The sequence below is a fragment of the Grammomys surdaster genome, unplaced genomic scaffold (assembly GCF_004785775.1).
Source record: "Grammomys surdaster isolate TR1022 unplaced genomic scaffold, NIH_TR_1.0 273, whole genome shotgun sequence".
Classification (NCBI taxonomy): Eukaryota; Metazoa; Chordata; class Mammalia; order Rodentia; family Muridae; genus Grammomys; species Grammomys surdaster.
In genome coordinates this window covers 4,262,810-4,285,428 of record NW_021604714.1, presented here as the reverse complement: position 1 = coordinate 4,285,428, position 22,619 = coordinate 4,262,810, and the positions used below count along the sequence as shown (strand labels likewise).

The 22,619-nt window shown below is 43.6% G+C and overlaps 1 protein-coding gene across 1 annotated transcript in view; it reads left to right on the top strand.

The window, feature by feature from the left end:
* Nucleotides 1–22,619, top strand: part of Mypn (myopalladin) — a 92,263-nt gene that overhangs the window by 39,458 nt on the left and 30,186 nt on the right. Inside the window, exons 5-10 of the mRNA XM_028776850.1 lie at nucleotides 2,886–2,997; nucleotides 4,561–4,632; nucleotides 14,921–15,062; nucleotides 17,397–17,420; nucleotides 19,443–19,559; nucleotides 21,493–21,865. Coding sequence (XP_028632683.1) covers nucleotides 2,886–2,997; nucleotides 4,561–4,632; nucleotides 14,921–15,062; nucleotides 17,397–17,420; nucleotides 19,443–19,559; nucleotides 21,493–21,865 — 840 coding nt within the window. The remainder of the gene's footprint in view (nucleotides 1–2,885; nucleotides 2,998–4,560; nucleotides 4,633–14,920; nucleotides 15,063–17,396; nucleotides 17,421–19,442; nucleotides 19,560–21,492; nucleotides 21,866–22,619) is intronic.

The window sequence follows — 22,619 nt, the reverse complement described above, 5'->3', positions numbered from 1 at the left end:
TTTTTTTTTGTTTTTTGTTTTTTTTTTTTTTGTTTTTCGAGACAGGGTTTTTCTGTGTAGCCCTGGCTGTCCTGGAATTCACTCTGTAGACCAGGCTGGCCTCGAACTCAGAAATCCGCCTGCCTCTGCCTCCCAAGTGCTGGGATTAAAGGCGTGCGCCACCACCACCCGGCATCCCCCAACTTTTTAAAGTATATTTTAAAATAGTAATTATAAATCTGGGTGTGGTGGCACACACTTGTAATCTTAACATTCAGGAGGCTGAGGTAGGAGAATTGCCATGGGTTTCAGACAATATAAATGTCTCTGCAAGTCTTAGCCTTTTTGCTAACCAGTGGCACTGAATAAAGTTTTATCCATTGTTTTATACAACTTCGATTGACCCCCTGCTATGGCCCAGGTACTGCGTTAGATTCAGTGGACACCTAGAAGAACCGTGGGCTTCCTGCCTATACAAGATCTAAGGTCTAGGAGAGGGTCATGTACAGGAAGTGGGGTAAGAAATTCCAAGAGTAACGAAGTGGAGTGGAACAGGACCGTTCATAAGCTGAACAGGATTAGGCTCAGTAGACTGCTGGTCAAGGGAGGAGAGAGAGACCAAGAAAAGCTTCACAGAGCTGGGGAGCACAGAGGAGAAGCTCTGGGAGGGAAGAAATCACATTTTATTGCTCAAACGCTACAAAGGCTAATGGGAACAAGTTTTGGTCTGCAAGAGTCAGTAAGTGAAAGAGATGACATTTATCCATTTGCTTTACATTGACTTTGGCGCCGCAGAGATTTTTAGCTTCAGCTGTATACAACGGAGAGCAAACTAACTGTGACTTAAACAACACAGATATTTATTTCTTTTTTTTTTTTTTTGTTTGTTTTTCAAGACAGGGTTTCTCTGTGTAGCCCTCAGATATTTATTTCTTATTTATATACGTGTCAGGATTTGTCTGGCAAACAGGATTCTCAGTGTACTCGGTACCAGTGTCGGCCAATGTGGGCCACCTCTGGTGGCCAGATCCAGCTTTCTGCCTCACCTCACGCTAACGCATGGCCTCCATTTCTCTAGGGTGAGAGGAAGGAGCTAGGGATGCACCACCCTTCTCTTGAGTTCCCTCCACCCCCAACCGTTTTGTTGTTGTTGTTGTTGTTATTGTTTTAAGACAAGGTTTCTCTGTGTAGCCCTGGCTGTCTTGGAACTCACTCTGGAGACCAGGGTGGGCTGGAACTCACAGAGAGCCACCTGTCTCTGCCTCCCAAGTGCTGGAATTAAGCTGCACATGCCACTCTCCCTCATGGGCTGTGTCCAGGAAGTCATCATTAGGGGCGTAGGGGCGCGTCTGGGTACAGCGAAGGTTAGGAAACAGTCTTTCTATGAAATAGGCACGAGGGGGTAAAAAGATTTTCCTACTGTAGACCTGAACAACTATGGGAAGACGTGCAATGTTGCTTCTTAGAATACACGCTGGCTGTCTAGGAGAAAAATTCATTCTGTGTCCGTATGTCCTCTCTGGTTGTATGGAGATCCCACAGGCATCTCTACTGAGCATGGCAAAAGAGAGGACATTCGAAGCATCTAGTGGGAGTTACTTCCTTTAACCTTCCTGAAAGCCTTACTGGCCAAATGATTATGTACCCATTTTAGAGATGAAGAAGCTGAGAAGCAACATCCAGACTAAAGAAAGAATAGTCCGCTGTCAGTGGTCAGTGGTTATTTGTTCTCATGGGCAATAGGTGAGAGGCCCATGTTCAAGATCACCAGGGGCTCTTTAAGCCCAGTGCTTCCTGGTTCCCAGGGCTCTTTTGGAAAACAAGAATCTTTCACCCAGAGCCTTCTCCTCTGCCTTAGGCTCTTTCTCTTGTCAGGTCCTTAGGCCAGATCCCCAGGCCTCTATCTTCCTCAGCACACTAATTTTCCTTCTGCATCCTTCTCAAGAGTACTTCCTGGTTCAAATCTCTTTAACTTGTATATATTTGAAGAGCTTGTTGACTTTAAGATATTTTTATTTTTGCTGGGACAAATCCCAGAAATAAAGATTTATAAAGCCTGGCCTTTTTTTTTTCCTTCTTTTCTTGCTTGAGATGAGAAGAGAAGCTATTGATGGTTTGCTTGCCCAGTGTGCATAAAGCCCTGGATTTGATTCCCATCAACACATAAAAAGACATGGGGGCTCATGCCTCTAATTAGAGCATTCAGAAGGCAAATGTAGGATAGAAGGATCAGAAAGTCAGGGTCCCCCTCTGCTACATAGCTAGTTCAAAGCCAGCAAAAAGACAGAGAGAAAGAGAGAGAAAGAGAGAGAGAGACAGAGAGAGAGAGAGAGAGACAGAGAGAGACAGAGACAGACAGAGACAGAATGAGAGACAGAATGAGAGATCTAAATTTAGTGGTGTAGACCTTTAATCCCAGCACTCAAAAGGCAGAGGCAAGCAGATTTCTGTAGCTTCAATGCCAACCTGAATTACACAGCGAAACCCCATTTTTAAAAAAGAAAAAGGAAAAAAAATTAAAGGATGGAGAGAGGGAGAAAGGGAAAAATAAGAAAAGAAAAAAGAAGTGAGAAAGAAATAAAGACGGTGATAGCAAGATAAATCATTAAAAATCGTCTCCAGCCTGCACTGTGCCCATCACATGTGAGCCTCAGGTCACACACTGTTGATATATCTGACTCTGGCTGTGCCCCAAGCAAGGAATCCAAGGCTAAGGACGTTGTCTTCCTGTGTGCATTGCCCAGTAGAGTATATAGCAATGGAATGTGGGTGGATATTTGTAGGATCTTGTCAAAGTCTTACTATGTCCAACTATAAGCAGTGCTGACACCACTGGTTTTGCTGAGAGATTTTTTTTCATGAGTGTATAGTTCTGTTTTATAATCTATATTTTAATAATTTCTCAGAATCCAGAAGCCAAATGAGGCCTCTGCACCTCCTACCACCTCTGCAGCTGTTCCTCCAGCAGTGCAAGCCCAGCCTTTGGTGGCCCAGCCCAGAGTGTCTACCATCCAGCAGGTACAAGAATCTAGGTCATGGCAGGGTCATGTTCCTCATGTCTGATCTGTCATTAAGATAATCACTTTGTCCTTCTGCCGCATGGGCTTCTGATGGCTTTGGGAACCTAGTCTCCCAACTCCTTGGGAAAACATCCTAGGAAAAGAGACACTTGACAAGTGTCACCGACACCCCCGTTTTATAAAAAGTACCAATCATATGTGACCCAATGGATGTACATCTTTCCTTTCTTTCAAGGAACTTGGAATGATTCTCCTTACCAAGACAAGCAGGAAGTTGGTGGTTTTGTTGTTGTCGTTTTAGAAAAATTAACAAAGACATCTTTCAAGTTGGTGATGATGTTTATTATAAGACACCCAATGTACAGAAGTGTATTAAGTAAAAACTTTAACCAGAGCTGGAGAAAGTGGCTCGATGGTTAAGATTAAGTATTGCTCTTGCAGAGGACCTGATTCAGTCCCCAGCGTGTATTTTGAGCGAATGGTAATTCTAGCGCCTGGAGATCCAGCTGCCTCTTTTGTCTTCCATGGATACGGGCAGGCACATGCACAAACAGAGATAAAGACCTATACAATAGCTAAAACTAAAATAAAATCTTAAAAAAAAAAACTTTAGTCAAGGTTCTATGTCTATGCCCCTGTTCCTCAGATAAATATCTCTAGTCCACAGTAATAATTTCTGGGGAGACTTCCAGGCTTCTTCTATTCATATATAAAAATATTTATGTATGCATATACTTTAAAACACAAAATTGTACTAAGTGTATCTGCTGCATGCTGGTGATGATCTAAATATATTTTAATGTATTAATCTTTAAAAAATACTCAGGATTACATATCTAACCTCTTTGGTAGTGCAGATGTCAACTTTGAATCCAAATTCATTAGTCTTTTTGTTTGTTTGTTTGGTTGGTTGGTTGGTTTGGTTTTTTGAGACAGGGTTTCTCTGTATAGCCCTGGCTGTCCTGGAACTCACTCTGTAGACCAGGCTGGCCTCGAACTCAGAAATCCACCTGCCTCTGCCTCCTAAGTGCTGGGATTAAAGGCGTGTGCCACCACTGCCCAGCCAGTCTTTTTTTTTTTAAAGGATTTATTTATTTCATGTATGTGGGTACACTGTCGCCGTCTTCAAACACACCAGAAGACAGCATTGGGTACCCATTACAGATGGTTGTGAACCACCATGTGATTGCTGGGATTTGAATTCAGGACCTCTGGAAGAGTAGTCAGTGCTTTTAACTGCTGAGCCATTTCTCCAGCCCTACATTGGTCTTTAAACCGTGATTTGTGTAGCCCCAGGGACTTGATGAGCCCTCTTCAGGTTAAGGCTGCTTACACAGACCTACAGGAGGTTGGGGGAGTGTATTTTACAGCCAGCCTGACCTAGGAAGAAATGCAATAGATTTGGTCTATGATCTCAAGTCTATGATTCATGCATTTAGAAAACAAGGTCTTTTGACTTGAAGTTAATGTTATGTGACAAGGCCTGTAGATTTGTCATCTTTAGGTCTATCCATTCAGTAACCTTGGTGACAGTGACTGTATTGCTGATTTTCTCTAACAGTGTCAGAGTCCTACCAACTATTTGCAAGGCCTGAACGGGAAACCGATCATCGCAGCTCCAGTGTTCACGAAGGTAATCGAATAAGACGTCTTTCTCTCTGTCAGGGCTTTAGACACCGTGGAACCCAGACAAAGGACCTATGACCAGCAGAGTTTATCTCAGGATTTGTCATTTGGGAATACAGTGTAGGACTTAAGGTATTTTCAGAACTTTCTATGGTATTACAGCCAGACCTAGGTTTATTGGTTTTATTTTACTTTGTTGTTGTTGTTGTTGTTGTTGTTGTTGTTGTTTTTCGAGACAGGGTTTCTCTGTGTAGCCCTGGCTGTCCTGGAACTCACTCTGTAGACCAGGTTGGCCTTGAACTTAGAAATCCTCCTGCCTCTGCCTCCCAGGTGCTGGGTTTAAAGGTGTATGCCACCACTGCCTGGCATTATTTTACTTTTTTGAGCTAGGATTGCATATATGCCTGGGCTTGAACTTACTATGTAATTTAAGATGTCCTTGAAATTCTGATTCTTTTTACCTCAATCTCTTGAATACTGAGGTTGTAGATGCATACATACTGCTACATCCAATTTTATTCATTGCTAGGAACTGAACTCAGGGCCATGTGTGTGGTAGGCAAGACTCTGTCAGCTAAGCTCTAGCCCCAGCCCATCTCCAAATCTCCAAGTCTCATTTATTTTCTTCTTCTCCTTCTCCTTCTCCTTCTCCTTCTCCTTCTCCTTCTCCTTCTCCTTCTCCTCCTCCTCCTCCTCCTCCTCCTCCTCCTCCTCCTCCTCCTCTTCCTCCTCCTCCTCTTCCTCTTCCTCCTCTTCCTTTTCCTCCTCCTCCTTTTCTTCCTCTTCTTCCTTCTTCCTCCTCCTCTTCCTCTTCTCCTTCCTTCCTTTCTTTCTTTTGAACTAAAACAGCTGACAATTTTATTTCCACCTTTCACATTGCAAGTGGAAAACACACTTTTTTACACTTTGTTTTGTTTTGGTTTTTGTTTTTGTTTTTTGAGACAGGATTTCTCTGTGTAGCCCTGGCTGTCCTGGAACTCACTCTGTAGACCAGGCTGGCTTCGAATTCAGAAATCTGCCTGCCTCTGCCTCCCAAGTGCACCACCACTGCCCGGCTATACTTTTTTTTTTTTAATCTCACTCCTCCCTTCCAAAACTATTCTGTTAGGAAGGGGGTAGTTTTCCTGGTCATGCATCTAGAAAAAAAACACTCTGGCTCAGCACAGCAATTGCCTGGTAAAACAGAGCAAGAAACACAAAACTGATAAAGAACCTTCTGCTCTTATCTGTCAGGCTGAGTCACGCCAGGCAGAGTGGCCACCCTCATAAGACAGGTGAGGGAGGCCTGGGCATCACGGGGGTGTAGCCTCCCATGGATGGCCTTTGTTCTTAGAGCAGGTCCCATGAGCATCATCCCAGGAGGAGGAGGGCCCCTCACTGGCATCATGGGAGAGCCTATCATGTGGGATGCAGGCATTGTGCCAGGGCAAGGAGGACCCTGGAGACTGGAGAGGTGGGGTCATGGCCCCTGCAGGAGGAGGAGCAGGGAATGGAGTTGGGGGTATCTTTCCTTGTTGAGCTACCTCCATTGCTTTGTCAGTCAGGCCTGCTCTGACTGGGTAATAGTCTTTCACATTCTCTTTGTGTTTCTTGTCACTGCAGTCTCACAGACGGAGAATTACTGGTAAGATACGTATCACAGACGTGACCATAAAACTGAAGCATGTTGTTCCTCAGGCCGTAGACTGCAGTTCCACGTCATCCCAAGTCTCTGATTTCTATTGACACTTTCTATAATGAGGGAAATGTGCTCACTGCTAACTACACTGACCTTTATGACGGTTAAGCAGTCATTCCTGGAGATCACGTGACAGGATTCTGGCCACTTGTTCTTCTAGAGATGGATACCGACTTTCAGGAGAATCTGGTTAGGGGGTTTGCCTTTGGTGCTCAAGGAAACAGAACTAAGTGATCTTAGGAGACTTAACATAAAACCTGGCTTAGGACACAGTGCTTGCTCTTCTGTTCCATGGTATTAGCAACTGCGGAATCATCAAATTCTAAATCACACAGTCTTTGTATTTTGAACTTGAAAATTCAGTCAGAGCTTTTCATTTACAAAGGGAAAAAAAAAGCTAAGGGAGGGTCAGGGAGATTAAACTAAAATTCAGCCAGTGTCGCAGGACTGGTTAATGACAGGATTAGAAGTCAGAACAGGTTTCTCACTTCTAACAATGAGATTCTATGTACAACATATACCATTGCCCAAGACAATGTATTCAAAGATGAAAAATAAATCACATCAGATATTTTATATTTTGAAAACTAAATGTTTCTGCATGATATTCTTCTTAGTAGGAACAGTACATGTAGGCCTGAGATTTTTATTTAAAAAGAAATATGGTTGGAGCCATAGATATTAATTGTGGTTAACTTTGTTCTCAAAGGGTCATTAGAAATGTCTGGAAACGCTTGGTTGTCACATGAGTGGGCCACGCTAGTGGCATGCGGAATATTGTTAAGCACCGTACAGTGAGTGCAGGGAGCCAGCCCATGCCCTCCAGCAAAGAATTATCTACCCCCAAATCTCTAGAATGCCCAAGATTAGGAAGCCCTGTTTTAAGAAAAATGTTAAATGTGGTCTTCTCTAGCAGTACCGATAACCCTTGCTAGATCCACAACTGTCCTAGGAGGGGAGTTCCACCATATTGTATGAGATATCCAAGATGGCTTCCCAAAACTCATCATGGAGTCTAGAGTGACCTCTGCCTACCCATTTCCATGTCAATTAGACACACTTCCTTATGTGAATAAGTTATCTCTTTTTTTTTTAAAGATTCACTTAATATTCTACCTCTGGTGTTTCAGCCTCACTATTGTGAAAGACTGGAAGTAGGAAAACACCATGTTATGATTTAGTAGATACAAGACTCTGAAGAGGAATTGTGGAGTAGAATTGTAGATGGACTGTGTGTGTCTGCGTGTTGTGTGCATGCATGTATGTGCATATGTGCATATATGTCTCTGTGTGTATATGTATGTATATGTGTTCATGATGTATGTGTGTATGTGTGTTTATATGTATGTGTGCATGATGTATGTGCATGTGTGTATGTGTGTGTATGTATATGTGTGTGTGATGTATGTGTGTATGTATAGGTGTATATATGTCTCTGTGTATATATGTGTATGCATGTGTGATGTATGTGTGATATGTGTGTATGTATATGTACAAGTGTGTATATGTCTCTGTATATGTGTGCATGTGTATATGTGTGACGCATGTGTGTATGTATATATATGTACAGGTGTGTATGTGTGATGTATGTGTGTGTATATATGTACAGGTACGTATATATATCTGTGTATACATGTGTATGTGTGTATATGTGTGTAAGTGTATATTTGCACATTTGTATGTGTGTATATATATATGTCTGTGTGTGTCAGTAAATCTATTTTTGTCATCTCTTATCGACACTACCAAGTCATATAGTCTTAAGATACAGCATAAAAGTGATACAGAAATGAAGCAGTGTATCATTAAGATACAGCATAAAAGTGATACAGAAATGAAGCAATGTATCATGTCCGTTTGCTACAGGTTAGAGACAGTGCTGACTTCAAGAGTAGCTAAACCACCAAATACACAACATCTGGTCCCAATAAAGCCTCCTGCCTTCCCATTCTCAGCACCTATCACCACCCGATTTCAAAGCTTCGGTGTGCCAAGATTCACAGCGCTCAGAGCACATGCCTCGTACATTCAACACAGACAGAGCTGCTTATATTTCCCAGTCATCCTGAAAGCTATGTGGAATATGCAGAGAGAAGTTTACAAAGGTACAATCTGGGACAATGATGCAAGTCTATAATCCTAACAGTCAGGAGGCTGAGACAGAGAGAGGCTGTTCAAGGACAGCCTGGGCTACATAGAAAGGTCCTTTCTCAAAAGCTAAGTTCCAAAAGCTAATTTCCTTTCTTTCTTTCTTTCTTTCTTTCTTTCTTTCTTTCTTTCTTTCTTTCTTCCTTCCTTCCTTCCTTTCTTTCTTTCTTTCTTTCTTTCTTTCTTTCTTTCTTTCTTCTTTAAAAAAATCGGGGTTCTGGGTATAGTTCAGTGGTTAGGTACTCTCCTAGCAAGCACAAAGCCCTGGGTTTAACCCTCACCATGAGAGAAAGCGAGAAAGAGAGAGACAGAGACACAGACGCATAGAGAGAATCAGATAGTACCCTGTAATATTAATTCTTTATATTTAATTTCCACGGTCACTCATAGCACCCGTTTTAACTGCTTTAACTGAGGTGACTCTGGTTGCCTCTTTCTGATTGGATGTTCTAGGTGGCAGGCACAAACGCCTTTGACATAAAAACAGGGAAATGACTTGACCATTAGATACAATGAAGTCTAAAAATGTTAGCTTGCTGGTAGGAAATCAGCCCTTGGTACACAGATGGGAGCTATGAGGAGGCTTTCTCTGCCCACTGGATGTAGGCTTTTGCCTCCATAAATGGGATCAGGATGGCCCAGGGACGTGGGGCACCAGGATAGGCTGCAGTTCAGATTCCAGAGAGACTTATCAGCCCCAGTGTGCTTGCGTTAGTTTCCGTCAGTGAGGGCAGGATTGAGGTCACAGTCACTGCCAGGGTCATTAGCGAATATCTGAGTCACAGTTACCAAGGATGGTATTACGCCACTGGAGCAATGATAGCAGGTGATTTGCATACATCAGTCCAGGTTATTCACTCTCTGTTTACCTCTTTAGGGACTTCTGGCAGCACAGTTTCTGTGACTCATCTTCTATACAGCCCAACAAAGCATTTCTTTGCCAATCATGGCAAGATATCATTGTATTTTTAAAAGCCATGATTAGAGAGTGGAGTTTTATTTAACTCTTTATTTTCCATGATGATAGAAAATGCTTATCTTCATTTTTTAATTTGGGGGGATGGGGGCTCGGTGTAGATGCTGGCTTCAAGACCAGGTTTCTCTGTGTAGCCCTGGCTGTCCTGGAACCTGCTCTGTAGACCAGGCTGGCCTCGAACTCCACCTGCCTCTGCTTCCCGAGGGCTGGGATTAAAGATGTGGACCACCACCACATGGCCTGTATATTCCTTTTATAGAAGGTTTAAGTGAGAAGGAGACTTGCCCTACCAAATGGTGACATTGTTAAGAACAGACCATGGGTCCCTGTATGCTTATTCATACAGAGTGCTGGTGCCATTGGTTGGCTTCTTATGAGACGAACATGTGCTTGTGAATGCTAGGTAAGTCCTCTGCCACTGAGCTACAGCCCCAGCCCTTGCTTTTTGTTGTTGTTGGTTTAGGCAAAGCTTCAGGCTGACCTTAAACTCTCTAAGTGGCAGTGGATGACTTTGAACTCCTGGCCTTCCTGCATCCACCTGCTGCCTGCCAGGGTTACAATGTAACAATGTTACAATGTATCCATGAGCACACCTGCTTCACGCAGCAGCGCTGGGAATCCAACCCAGGGCTTTGTGCCAGCTAGGCAACCTCTCTACCAATGGAGTTGCATCCTCAGCCCACCTTCTAGGCTTTGTTTCTTTGAATTTTTCACATGTATTCACGTATTTGGCATGGGGGAAGGTATAATGCATACATAAGATTAGAGGCAACTTGCTTGCTGGAGTCAGGTCTGTCCCTGTACCGCGTATGTTTCAGGGATGGGATTTACGGTCTCAGTCTTGGCAACAAGTGTCCTTCCCCTTTGAGCCGTCTCACCGCCCTTCGTATGTTTTGAAACACTCCGTGTATGGAGCTAGACCGCCCTTCCTCCCCCTCTTTGCAACATCAAAAACACTTCACTCTGCTTAGGACGAGAACAGCATTCACACGTCTAGAGTGTGGAGGGAGAGAGGTGACCAAATTAGAATCTTGCTCCTGTCACCTCCCACTCAACGGCAGCTGCCCTGGCGGGCTTTCAAGGCTGCTGCATCCCTGGCTCTGGCGGCTTCAGCAGTAACTTGAAGATGGTAAGGGGGCAGGGGAAGGGAGAACTTGAAGAACGCTACATTATATAACAGCAGAGGCAGGAAACCCTGAAATAACTGGGACAGTGGCCAGATCCAGATTTCTCAAGGCTTCGCCGTCCCTCTTCCCAACCCACCAGTTCCAGAGACCTTTCTGCATCCTTAGCCTGGGGCACCTGTGACAACCAAGCTGTCATAGCACAAGTGTGGCATTCAGAGGACATCTTATAGGAATCTATTTTCTCCTCCCATCGTATAGGTCCTGGGATCAAACTCATACCCTCAGGCTTGGTGGCGAGTACCTTTGTCTGCTGAGCCATTTTGTCATCTCAACATTGGTATTTGTCAGTAAACTTTTCCGGGTCAACTGCAGTCTAAGGCAGGCACTATATACATTCCCGTGGTTCATGCCCAGAGAGGCTGAAACATCTGGATTTAAAAAGATAAATTACAAAATGACCCTTGGAGCTATTCTTAAAATTATTTTATTTTACGCAGATGAATGTTTTGTATTGCGTCTGCATGTATGTATGTGTTCCCCATTCATACCTGTATCCAGGGAGGCCAGAAGACCCCGGACAACTGGAGCTATAGACAATTGTGAGTCGCCATGTAGATGCTGGGAATCAAACTTTGGTCCTCTGCAAGAACAAGTGCCCCTAACTGATAATATATTTTAACCAATAAGGGAGATGCTATTTCTGTTTTTGTTTCGTTTGTTGGTTTTGTTTTGCTTTGTTTTTTTAAGACAGGGTCTCACTATATAGCGCTGGTTGTCTTAGAATTCACTACATAGACCAGGTTGGCCTCAAACTCAGAGAGACCCACCTGCCTCTGCCTCCCAAGTGCTGGGGTTAAAGGGTGCCACTATGTGTGGTGAAATGCTGTTTTTTTGTTTTGTTTTTGTTTTATTGTTTTTTGTTTTTGTTTTTTTGTTTTTTGTTTTCCCGAGACAGGGTTTCTCTGTGTATCTCTGGCTGTCCTGGAACTCACTCTGTAGACCAGGCTGGCCTCGAACTCAGAAATCCGCCTGCCTCTGCCTCCCAAGTGCTGGGATTAAAGGCGTGCGCCACCACTGCCTGAAATGCTGTTTGTGAAGGCATCTTTGTGTTTAGTCTGCCAGCCAAGATCCACTAAACAGGAACCCCCATTTACAGCACCTGACACTACAAGGCGGGGACAAAGCAGGCGTGTAGTCAAATCTGTTCTGCAGTAATACTTCCATTTCTGGAAGCTTCAGAATATCTTTAGAAAGAGCAGAAACTTTTGTTCCTGCCTGGTCATGGAGACTTTCCAGACTGTGTCAGGTGTGTAATGAATGAACTCGAACACAAACTTTGTGGTGACAAATAAGGCAGGTTTGTACTTTGGCCATTGTTTTTACCTCAAGGGAATGTGGACTTTTGACTAAAGAGACTTTATTTCAGATCCATCATTTCTAGTAAAGATTAACTCAGGCTTTCTCAGTAGAGGACTGTCTCATTTAGCCTGTTTACCTTGAATTAGATGAATGTAATCAAGTCTGTGTTCCTTGTGTGTATTTGTTTGCATTTTGTTACTGCAATGGAATACCAAAGGCCGGGTCCTTTATAAAGGAGAGAGGTTTATGTACCCTAGAGGTTTCGAGTTTCAAGGGTCTAACAGTGATATTGCCTTAGCTCTGGTGATGATCTTGTGTCGGATGGTAGCACAACAGTAGGAAAGACAGAGAATAGGAAGAGAATCGTGCAGAGTAACAGGTTTTAAAAGAAAAAAAAAAAAAGAGGTACTGGAGAGAGAGCTTGGTGGTTAAGAGCATTGCTGCTCTTCCAGAGGATTCCAGCTCCCACATGATGGCTCACAACCATCCATATCTCCAGTTCCAGAGGGGGATCCGGCACCCTCCTCTGGCCTCTCTGAGTACCAGACATATGTAAGTGGTCTCCAGACATACATGGGGGCGAACACCATACGTAAAAGTTCTTTTGAAAAAAGAAAGGAAGAGAAAAGGAGCCAGTAACAACCTCTCAATTCACCTCTTGATGGTCCTACTGCCTCTTAACACTGTCACAGGGGAACAAGCTTTAGGGAGATACATTGTATAATCCGAATCATCATCACAGCCTCAGAGGATGCCTGAGGTCTACTGCCAGGACTAATACAGCACCATGCACACTGTGTTCAAATGGCTTAACTAATCTGTATGTGCAAGTAGGAACACGGGCCATCTCCTTATGAGACTTTGTAGAAGACCTTGGATTTTCCAGGCCTAGTGGTGCCTGCCTCTGATTCCAGCGTTCAGGAGATGGGGGCAGGAGAATCAAGAGTTCAAGGTCATCCTCTGATTCACAACAAGGCCACTTTAATCTACAAAACAAAAGCAAAACAGCTCCAGGAAGATGGCTCAGTTGTGGGGTTGAAGGAAAACCTCAGCAGTAAAGAGCCTTTACTGCTTTTCTGAGGACCAGAGTTCAAGGACTACACCAGGCCACTCAGGACAGCTTGTAACTCCAGCTCCAGGGGAACCCTGGTGCCTTCTTTTGGCCTCAGAAGTCATTCCACCCACATACACATAATAAGCATACACATCTAAATGTAATTAAAAATTATGCCAATAAACTTTTAAGAAAAAGAAAGAAAAAACCCTACAATTTGCAACAATAATGGCTTTGACTCTCAGCAACTATTCCTAAATGGTTTGTAAGATCACCCTTGGACTCTGCCCTTCTGGGTATTGACCCCTGCTAGAATGAACTTCTACCTCCTACCCTAGACATTAGCAGGCCTACTCTGTACACAGTAGCACTGCGGGTGTCTTGGCTGACCTCTCAAATAGAACACAGGTCTCTGCTTTCATTGTCAAATGAAAAAATTACAACCATGAGATGGGGCTTCTCTCAGCCGTGACAGCCTCTCAGGAGGGTCCTTCTGTAAAACGGCAGACCTTTTGCTGAAAATCAGCTGAGCAAATGAACTGAGCCACAAGCCACGTTAGAATGTGTAGCGTGACTTCATTTTGTATAGATCCATTTTAGAAACGTGTCACATCTCAATTACACAATCCCTTCTGCCACTACTGTTTTTACTGGGGACTGTCCATTTTTTTCTAACCTGTTTCCCTCAGAAGTAATGAAAATGCCATTACATATTAATTCTGGAGATATTTCTGATTGCCACTAAAGGTTTCAGGAAGCCCCAAAGTTGACATTTCAGCACAGAATTTTCTCGGAGATCAGGGAAGAGCATAGCACACAGCGACTGGTGGATATGACCTGCTTTCTAGAGGAAGTGAGGAATGGCTAGATTTTTCGATCCAATAGCATTTTTATTAATTCAGAACCCACTCTGTTATTCCGGTCATGAATGACTTCAGTAAATAAATTTGGGACTACGGAAAGAACAAAATACTGACATTGAGCTACAGTGCCCCCTGGCTGTCATGATGCCAATTCACAGACACCTTTGAATTTAGAGACAACAGCTGTATGCATTGAGGCCAGAGTTCAACCTTTGAACACTGGGACAAGACCTTGTAGTCTATGAAACTCACGCTTGAAAATTGTTCAGTTGACCAGAACTACCCCACTTTGTAATATTTTTAAGTAGGTTTGTGGTTTCTGTGTAAGCCATGGCGCATGGCTTTTGGGAGGGCTGTAAACAGACACTAGACACGGGTTACAGATGTGTCAGAGCAATGCACACATACAGTAAGTTTTTTGGTAGACAAGAACTGTAAAGAAAAATCAAAAATTATAGGAGTGAATAACTAAAGAAAGAAAGAAAACTAACAAATAATAACAGAAATTAGTTTTAAAAATATCTCCTTTACTCAAAATGTCTTACCTAAGATTTAATAAATTTGATTAGCACTGAAATGGAGGTAAAGAAGAACAATGAGGGGGCTAAGAGATGGCTCAGTGGTTAAGAGCACTGACTGCTCTTCCAGAGGTCCTGAGTTCAATTCCTAGCAACCACATGGTGGCTCACAACCATCCGTAATGGGATCTGATGCCCTCTTCTAGTGTGTCTGAAGACACTGACAGTATACTTATATACATAAAACAAACAAACATTTAAATAAATCTTTTTTTTTTTTTTTTCGAGTTCTGGCTGTCCTGGAACTCACTCAGTAGACCAGGCTGGCCTCGAACTCAGAAATCCACCTGCCTCTGCCTCCCAAGTGCTGGGATTAAAGGCGTGCGCCACCACCGCCCGGCTAAATAAATCTTTAAAAAGTGGGATAATGAGGAAAGAACCCTGAGTGCTCTATCTTTGGGTATAGAAGATGTGGAAAAAGAATCCAAGGGTGGAGAGGGCCTCCCTAACACCCAGGAGGGGATGTGGTCCCCAACTGCATAAGTTATAACACTACTTCTCTCTCACCCCAGATGCTGCAGAACTTGTCAGCCTCTGAGGGGCAGCTGGTTGTCTTTGAGTGCAGAGTGAAAGGGGCCCCATCTCCGAAAGTCGAGTGGTACAGAGAAGGAACCTTAATAGAAGACTCTCCAGACTTCAGGATCTTACAGAAGAGTAAGTTGATGCTTTTCTAATTGATTTTATGTTTTTTAAAAAACAAATTATATATATATGGCTAATATAAAGGGGCTGGAGAAATGGCTTAACAGTTAAGAGCACTGGCTGCTCCTCCAGAGGACATGGTCTTAATTCCCAGCTCCCACTGGAGACTCACAACTGTCTTTAACTCCAGTTAAAGATCTGCTGCTCTCTTCTGGTCTCTGTGGGCACTGCAAGCACATTGTACACAGACATATAGGCAAAAACACCCATATGCATAAAAGATCTGTTCAAATTTCTTAAACTAACATAAAAATCACTTGTAAGAATGTCCCCTAAGACTGGGCATTGGTGGCACATGCATTTGATCCCCAGCACTCAGAAGGCAGAGTCAGGTTGATGTCAGAGTTTGAAGTCAGCCTGGTCTATACAGTGAGCTCCAGGACAGTCAGGGCTACATAGAGAAACCCTTTCTTAAAAACAAAACAAAACTAGACTAAAGAATGTCTCCTAAGATAAATTGCTAATATATTGGTATATACTCTCCAAGATTTCTCCATACATATTTTTAGTTTTAAAAAAATCACTTTTTTTGGAATTGATTTTGCATTTTGAGACACAGTCTTACTGTGTAGCTCTGGCTGACCTAGGATTATGAAGACCAGGTTTGCCTTGAACTCAAAGAGTTCCTCAAAGAGTGCCTCTTCCTCTCAGGTGTTGGTACTAAAAGCATGTTCCACCACGCCCAAATATAATTGATTTTTTTACACTAGAGTTTATAGACATCTTGTCATATTGCAGTGTTATTTTTAGTTTTATGTTTTACTTTAGAATTTAGTTACATGTGTTTATTGCATCTGTTTATGTGGATACATGTACACAGCACATCTGTAAGATTGGAGGACAGCTTGCAGGTTCTCCACTTTCACTGTGTGGCTCCTGCTGGTTCTAACCAGGCGATCAGCCTTGGTGACAAATGCCAGCCTTGGTGACAAATGCCTTTACTCACTGAGCCATTTGCCAGCCATTGTAATTTTTTTCTTTCTTGTAGTGCTAGGGATTGAACCCAGGACCTTCTGCATGCCAGACAAAGAACTCTACCGCTAAGCTACATATAAGTTCTGTTACCCTTAAAACTAGTATAAGTCATGGGCCAGCGAGATGGCTCAGTGGGTAAGGGTGCCTGCCTAGATCCCTAGACCCAAATAGAGCAAGAAAAGCATTGACTCCTGAAGATCTTTCCTCCCGCCTCCACATACGTGGTGGCAGCAACAGCAATAATTCTGATCACCATCTACCTGAGAAAGGAAATACGCTTCAGTAGTTCTGTGTATTGTGTAGAAGATGGGTGGTATATGTACAGGTATTTATTGAATGCCTGCAATTGGATACATGTATATGGAACACCTGTATTTTGTGGTAGGCACATGGAGGAAAACCAAACAATTTTAGGATAATGAACTTGCTTCCTTCAAGGAATCTTTTGCATGTCCCAAAGCTCTCAAGTTTACAAACTTATAGAAGGAAGAAGCTACATTTTTTAGGTACTTGAGAGCCCAGAGCAGAGGAGAAATATTTCTTAAATGTCATGAGCTTTCTTCTAGGTAAAGCAAGTCATGGGCCCATGAGATGCTTCAGCAGGTGGAGGCTTTTGCCTTCGAGCCTCAAGACCCAAGTTTGAATCCAGGATCCACATGATGGAAGGAAAGAGCTGATCCCTTCAAATTGTCCTCTGACCTCCACATGAATGCTGTAGAATGCACACAACAGATGATAGATAGATAGATAGATAGATAGATAGATAGATAGATAGATAGGTGGGTGGGTGGATAGATAGATAGATAGATAGATAAATAGATGATGGATACATATATAGACACATACATGAATGATGAATAGATATGTACATACATTCATACACAGATGGATGGATACCTACATACATACATGGATGGATGGATGGATACATACATGATGGATAGATAGATGGGTAGATAGATACATGGATGGATAGATAGATAGATAGATAGATAGATAGATAGATAGATAGTCTTTCTGAATCTAACCTCCCTCTGGCACTCGTCCTTGCCTGGGGGCCTGAAGCTTATTGTCCACTGTATAAACCCAGCTGTGCTCCAAGATGAAGCATCATTGAACAGCTTTCCAGCTGCCCCTCTGTAGCCTTCTTGAGGCCATTAGTACCTGGGTCACTGCATAACCTTGACAGATTGTCCTTATCACTTCTCCCCCAAGTAAGCAAGACACTGGGGTTCTACCGAAAGCTTCTGATGGAAATGTAGCTTCTCAGCCTATAAATGCTCACACCCATTTGTTCTTTCCTTCCTTTAGAACCTCGATCCATGGCAGAGCCAGGTAAAGATCATCTCACCTTTAACTTATTCATATCTTATGAGTGGTTAGAGACACACATGTCACAGTTACTCTAGTGTCAAAGCAAAGTGAAAATAAAAATTTCCAGAAAGATTCAAATGAATTCTAGCTCTTATTGTAGAAGGGGGTGGGGAGATGACGCATGTTCAAATTCGCTTATCAATTCATTATCTGATATGAATCCAGTTAAGTACTTTTTTAGCCTTCTGTGGGGATATTTTCCCTCCTACCGTTACTCACGCCCATTTCATGCCCTCCTCAAAACCAGGCTTGGAATTTCTTTGATGCCAAGTCAAGTCCAATCCCCACAGCCTTTGTGTCTCAAACTCAACCAATGAGAAACTGGGAATGTGGATAATTGAGAACACGTACCTAGCTTACTCAAAGCCATGAGTTCAATTCTTGGGCTTGACTAGTACTAGGTTACCAATCAAAATAAATAAAGAAATAATTTATGGATCAGATTTAGGAATTTATAGAGATTTTTTTTTAATTTTGGAGAATACTGAAATAGAAGTGGGAGCCAGGAAACATTTGTCTGTAGACAATGTGGGTCCGTTACAAACCAAGGCCCTCAGGCTGTATCTGTAACCTCGGTGACGAGATTGTTCACAATTTTATTACAATTCTCTTCTCACGACAAAGGCATTCCAGAAGCTCGGAACAGTCGTACACCTATGCTAGACCAGGGAGCACATAATAAAGACAACGGTTCTTTGCCATAAGGAGCAACCAGTATTGTCTGTCATGGCCTCCTGGGAAGGTCTAGATAAGAGGTTCTCAACCTTCCCGATGCTGCAACCCCTTAATACAGTTCCTCATGATGTGGTGACCTCCTTAACCATAAAATTATTTTCCTAGCTATTTCATAACTGCAAGTTTGCTATTGTTATAAGTCATAATGTAAATATCTGATATGCAGGACATCTGACATGCGGCCCCAACCCATGGGTTGAAAACCCTGTCCTGGCGTGATCTAGGTGACTTAATTCCGTCATCACAAAGTCCTGAGATGCCAGGTTTCCCCTAATACTAGTACAAGCATTTTAGTGATTTTGTTTTAATGGCCCCACTCTTTTTCAGTTGTCAAAGAATATCTCAGTGTATTAATTTTAGGCTCTAGTCATATCTGAAAATCTGAACTGTCACAGGCTTCATGTTATGTATCTGGCTAATCCATGGGAATGACTGTGGAATTACAAAGGGAGATAAGCTTCGTTCCCTCCACAACTGGAATCTCTATTCTCTATCAGCTAATTGCTACTGCTTAAACAAAGCATTTATTGACATTATCTGTCCAATCTTGTGCCTCTGGCAATCAAACCCAGAACCTCATGCACCGTAGATATAAACTGTCACGCTGAGATATAGCCCCAGTCCTTCTGCCTAATTTTAAACTGTGTTTAAACTGTTTAAACAGTGGACTTTCCCCTTGAAGATAATGAGGGATCCGGGTTTAGAAACCTATTTTATTAGTTTTTCTATTTCACTCGCATCTTTCCTTTTCCTTCCTTTGACCCCTAGTTTGTTTTTGTGACTTTTGACAAGTTTATTGCTAGTTTAATTTTTGTCATCTGGATCGGTGATAGACATAGAACGTACATCATGTGTAACCACTAGACTTGGTCCACCCTAGCTGGCAAAGACTGGAGAGAATACTGCAGGAGAGTCAAGAGTTTGAGGCAGGCCTGAGCTGCACCTTTGGGCATGTAGCTCAATCCTTAGAGGGCTCCCCTAGTGTGGTATGTATCCCGGTATCCCGATACCCTCTCGTCAGTTCTCAGCCTATCAGCACAGAGCTGTTGGTTTTATATCTTTGGACTCTTTCCGCCTCCTAACCGGTCAATTTGATCAAATAGTAAATTGGTGCTGTTGTTTTGAGAAGAACTAATTAAGTCAGCTCCTTGTATCAGCTTTTGTGGACGAGTCATTTGCTATCAGTAAGTCTCGGGATTCTGTCTCTGTGGGTAAGTCATTGATCTTTCCTACCTTGCCGGCCCACAGAGGAGATCTGCACGTTAGTCATTGCTGAGGTGTTTTCGGAAGACTCGGGATGCTTCACGTGCACCGCAAGCAACAAATACGGCACCGTGTCTAGCATCGCACAGCTGAACGTGAGAGGTGAGTGCTTCATAGCAGCTTGGCTGTGAACTTCAGAGCCACCTTCCCGCTTGCTAGGCGGTGGTGGCGCACGCCTTTAATCCCAGCACTTGGGAGGCAGAGGCAGGTGGATTTCTGAGTTCGAGGCCAGCCTGGTCTACAGAGTGAGTTCCAGGACAGCCAGGGCTACACAGAGAAACCCTGTCTCGAAAAACCAAAAAAAACCCAAAAAACAAAACAAAACAAAACAAAAAAACAGAGTCACCTTCCCTTCCCAATTTATGTCTGAACTATGAAAATTTAAATTAGGGGCTGGAGAAATGACTCAGCGGTTAAGAGCACACTCACTGGTCATTCTTCCAAAGGACCCAAGTCCAACATTCCACACTAACAAGGTGGCCTCACGACCATCTGTAACCCCACTTCCAGGGGATCCATCACCCTCTTCTGTCCTCCAAGGGCACCGCCTACATATGGTGCGCCCACACACATGCAGGCAAAGCACTCACACATAGAAGAAAGATGAAATATTTTTGAAAACTCAATTATGAAGAAAAATGTTCTTGGGGGCCCGTGAGAAGACAGCTTAGCAGGGAAAAGTACCTCCCACCAAGCCTGACTGACTGAATTCAGTCCCTGAGATCCACACCGTAGAAGAATAACACTGGTTCCTCTGACCTCCACTCTCATCCCTTAGCCTGCCTGCATGAGTTTTGTGCATACACATGCACAAAAGTAAAATAATAATAATAGTAGTAATAGCAGAAAGAAAAATGGTCTTGGGTGAAGATTATAGTTGTTGTTAAAGCACTTGCCTAGCATACATGAAGCCCTGGATTCCTTCTCCTGCACGACATAGACCATGCATAAATGCACATACCTGTAATCCCAGCACTGGGAACATGAAGGCCCCGGGGATAAAGAGTTCAAGGTCACTGGATACAGAGTGAGCTCAAGGTCACCCTCTGATACACGAGACCCTATCTCCAAAAATACAGTTGGTGGACAACGTCCAGTTTTCAAGTTTTTATTATACTTACAACCATAACCTCCTGGATATCACTTCTTGCATCCCCAAAAGCAACTCCTTGGCCTTACATAAACTCCTCAAATTCTTCAGAGGACTTTAAGGAGCTGGAAGATAGGTAAAGTGCTTGCTTCACAAACTTAAGTTCCTGAGTTCAATGCCTTGAATCTGCATACAAAAGGCAGGCATGGTAGCCTATGGTTTTAACCCCTGTGCTGGGGAGAAAGGTGTGTCTTGGCTAGGGTTTTCATTGCTCTGAAGAGCCACCATGACCAAGGCAGCTCTTATAAAGGACAACATTTAATTGGGGCTGGCTTCCAGGTTCAGAGGTTCAGTCCATTATCATCAAGGTGGGAAGCATGACAGCGTCCAGGCAGATGTGGTTCTGGAGGAATCAAGAGTTCTACATCTTGATCCTAACGCAGCCAAGAAGAGACTGGCTTCTGCAGACACACCCAGGAGAAATTCTCTCTTCCACACTGGGTGGAACTTGAGTATAGGACCTCAAAGCCCACTCCTACAGTGACGAACTTCCTCCAACAAGGCCACATTTTCTTCATCAAGGCCACACCTCCTAACAAGTGTCACTTTCTGTGGGCCAAGCATATTCAAACCACCACAAGATAGATCCCTGGAATTCATTGGCCATGAATACCTAAAGTTATGCTTTGGCCTCCACATGTACACACACACACAGGCACACACATACACACATACACACACACACACACATACAAACACCATTCTTGAATGCTCCAGATTTGTCCTGTTTTTAGAAAGCATCTGTCTGTGTGTGCATCTACCTGGTCTGATATGTTTCCCCTTGTGTGTCTGGTGCCCCTCCCCCACCCCCCCAGCTGGAGGTGACAGTCCCATGCCAGTCCTGTTGGTGGCCTGCAGCCTGGGTTCTCTTAATTGTCCTTTCAGGAAATGAAGACATCAGTGATAACGGGGCTCTTCACTCAGCCAACTCAACCACCAACCCAGCTGTAACCGAGCAACAGCCCTCCCCACCCAACCCTCAGCCTCCTTCAGAGGAGCAGCCCCCCAAACCAAAACTTGAAGGGGTCCTAGTGAACCATAATGAGCCCCGGTCCAGCTCCAGGATTGGGCTACGGGTGCACTTCAACCTGCCCGAAGACGACAAAGATACAGAGGCATACTCTGGGAGCGGTGCAGCCAACACCAGCCAGACTAGGCCGGATTCCTTCCCCGAGAGGTTCAATGGACAGGAAACCAGAATCCCAGAGCCTTCCTCACCTGTCAAAGAGCCCCCTCCAGTCCTGGCTAAACCCAAACTGTAAGTAAGAACAGAATGAGTAACGGTGAGTGTCTGTGAGCCTCCTGTGAGTCTGACCTTGAATATTACAGAGACAGGGGCTGGTATGATGGTTTGGCTGGGTAAAGGGGCTTACCACACAAGCCCAAAAACCCAGGTTCAATCCCTGGGACCCACATGGGAGAAGAAAAGCAACTCTCATAAGCATCATCTGACCTCCACGTGTGTGTGTGTGTACACCCACACATGCATGCATGTACACACACACACACTAAAAGGTAAATTAGAAATTTTTAATAGTAAAGTTGGGCTGGGGCTGTAGCTCGTTGTGAAGAGTGCTTGCCCAGGATGCATGAGGCCTAGGGGTTGATCCCAGCCCTGCAGTAGGTGAGGTAGGGTGCCCCTGTGATACCAACATTTACCAGGTGAGGACAAGAGCATCTGAAATTCAAGGTCAACTCTAGCTTCACATGGAGTTTGAGGCCAGCCTGGGCTACATGAGACCTTGACTCAGACCAAATCAAACAAGATAAGAGTTTAAAAAACCCAATTCTAAGTGAGAAAATGTCCACTGAGTACAATACAGAGTGTGCGTCTCTCTCGTCACCATGGACACACATCTACTGCCATTCTCAGTATTAACATTCTGTCCACCCCACCCGACCCACCCCACCCACCAGAGACATGGCACCTGACTCATGTTACAGTTCTTCCATCCCAGAATAGAACACTCTTTCTTATACAGGATAATCTTGTCAGTCCATTCTTCTGTCTT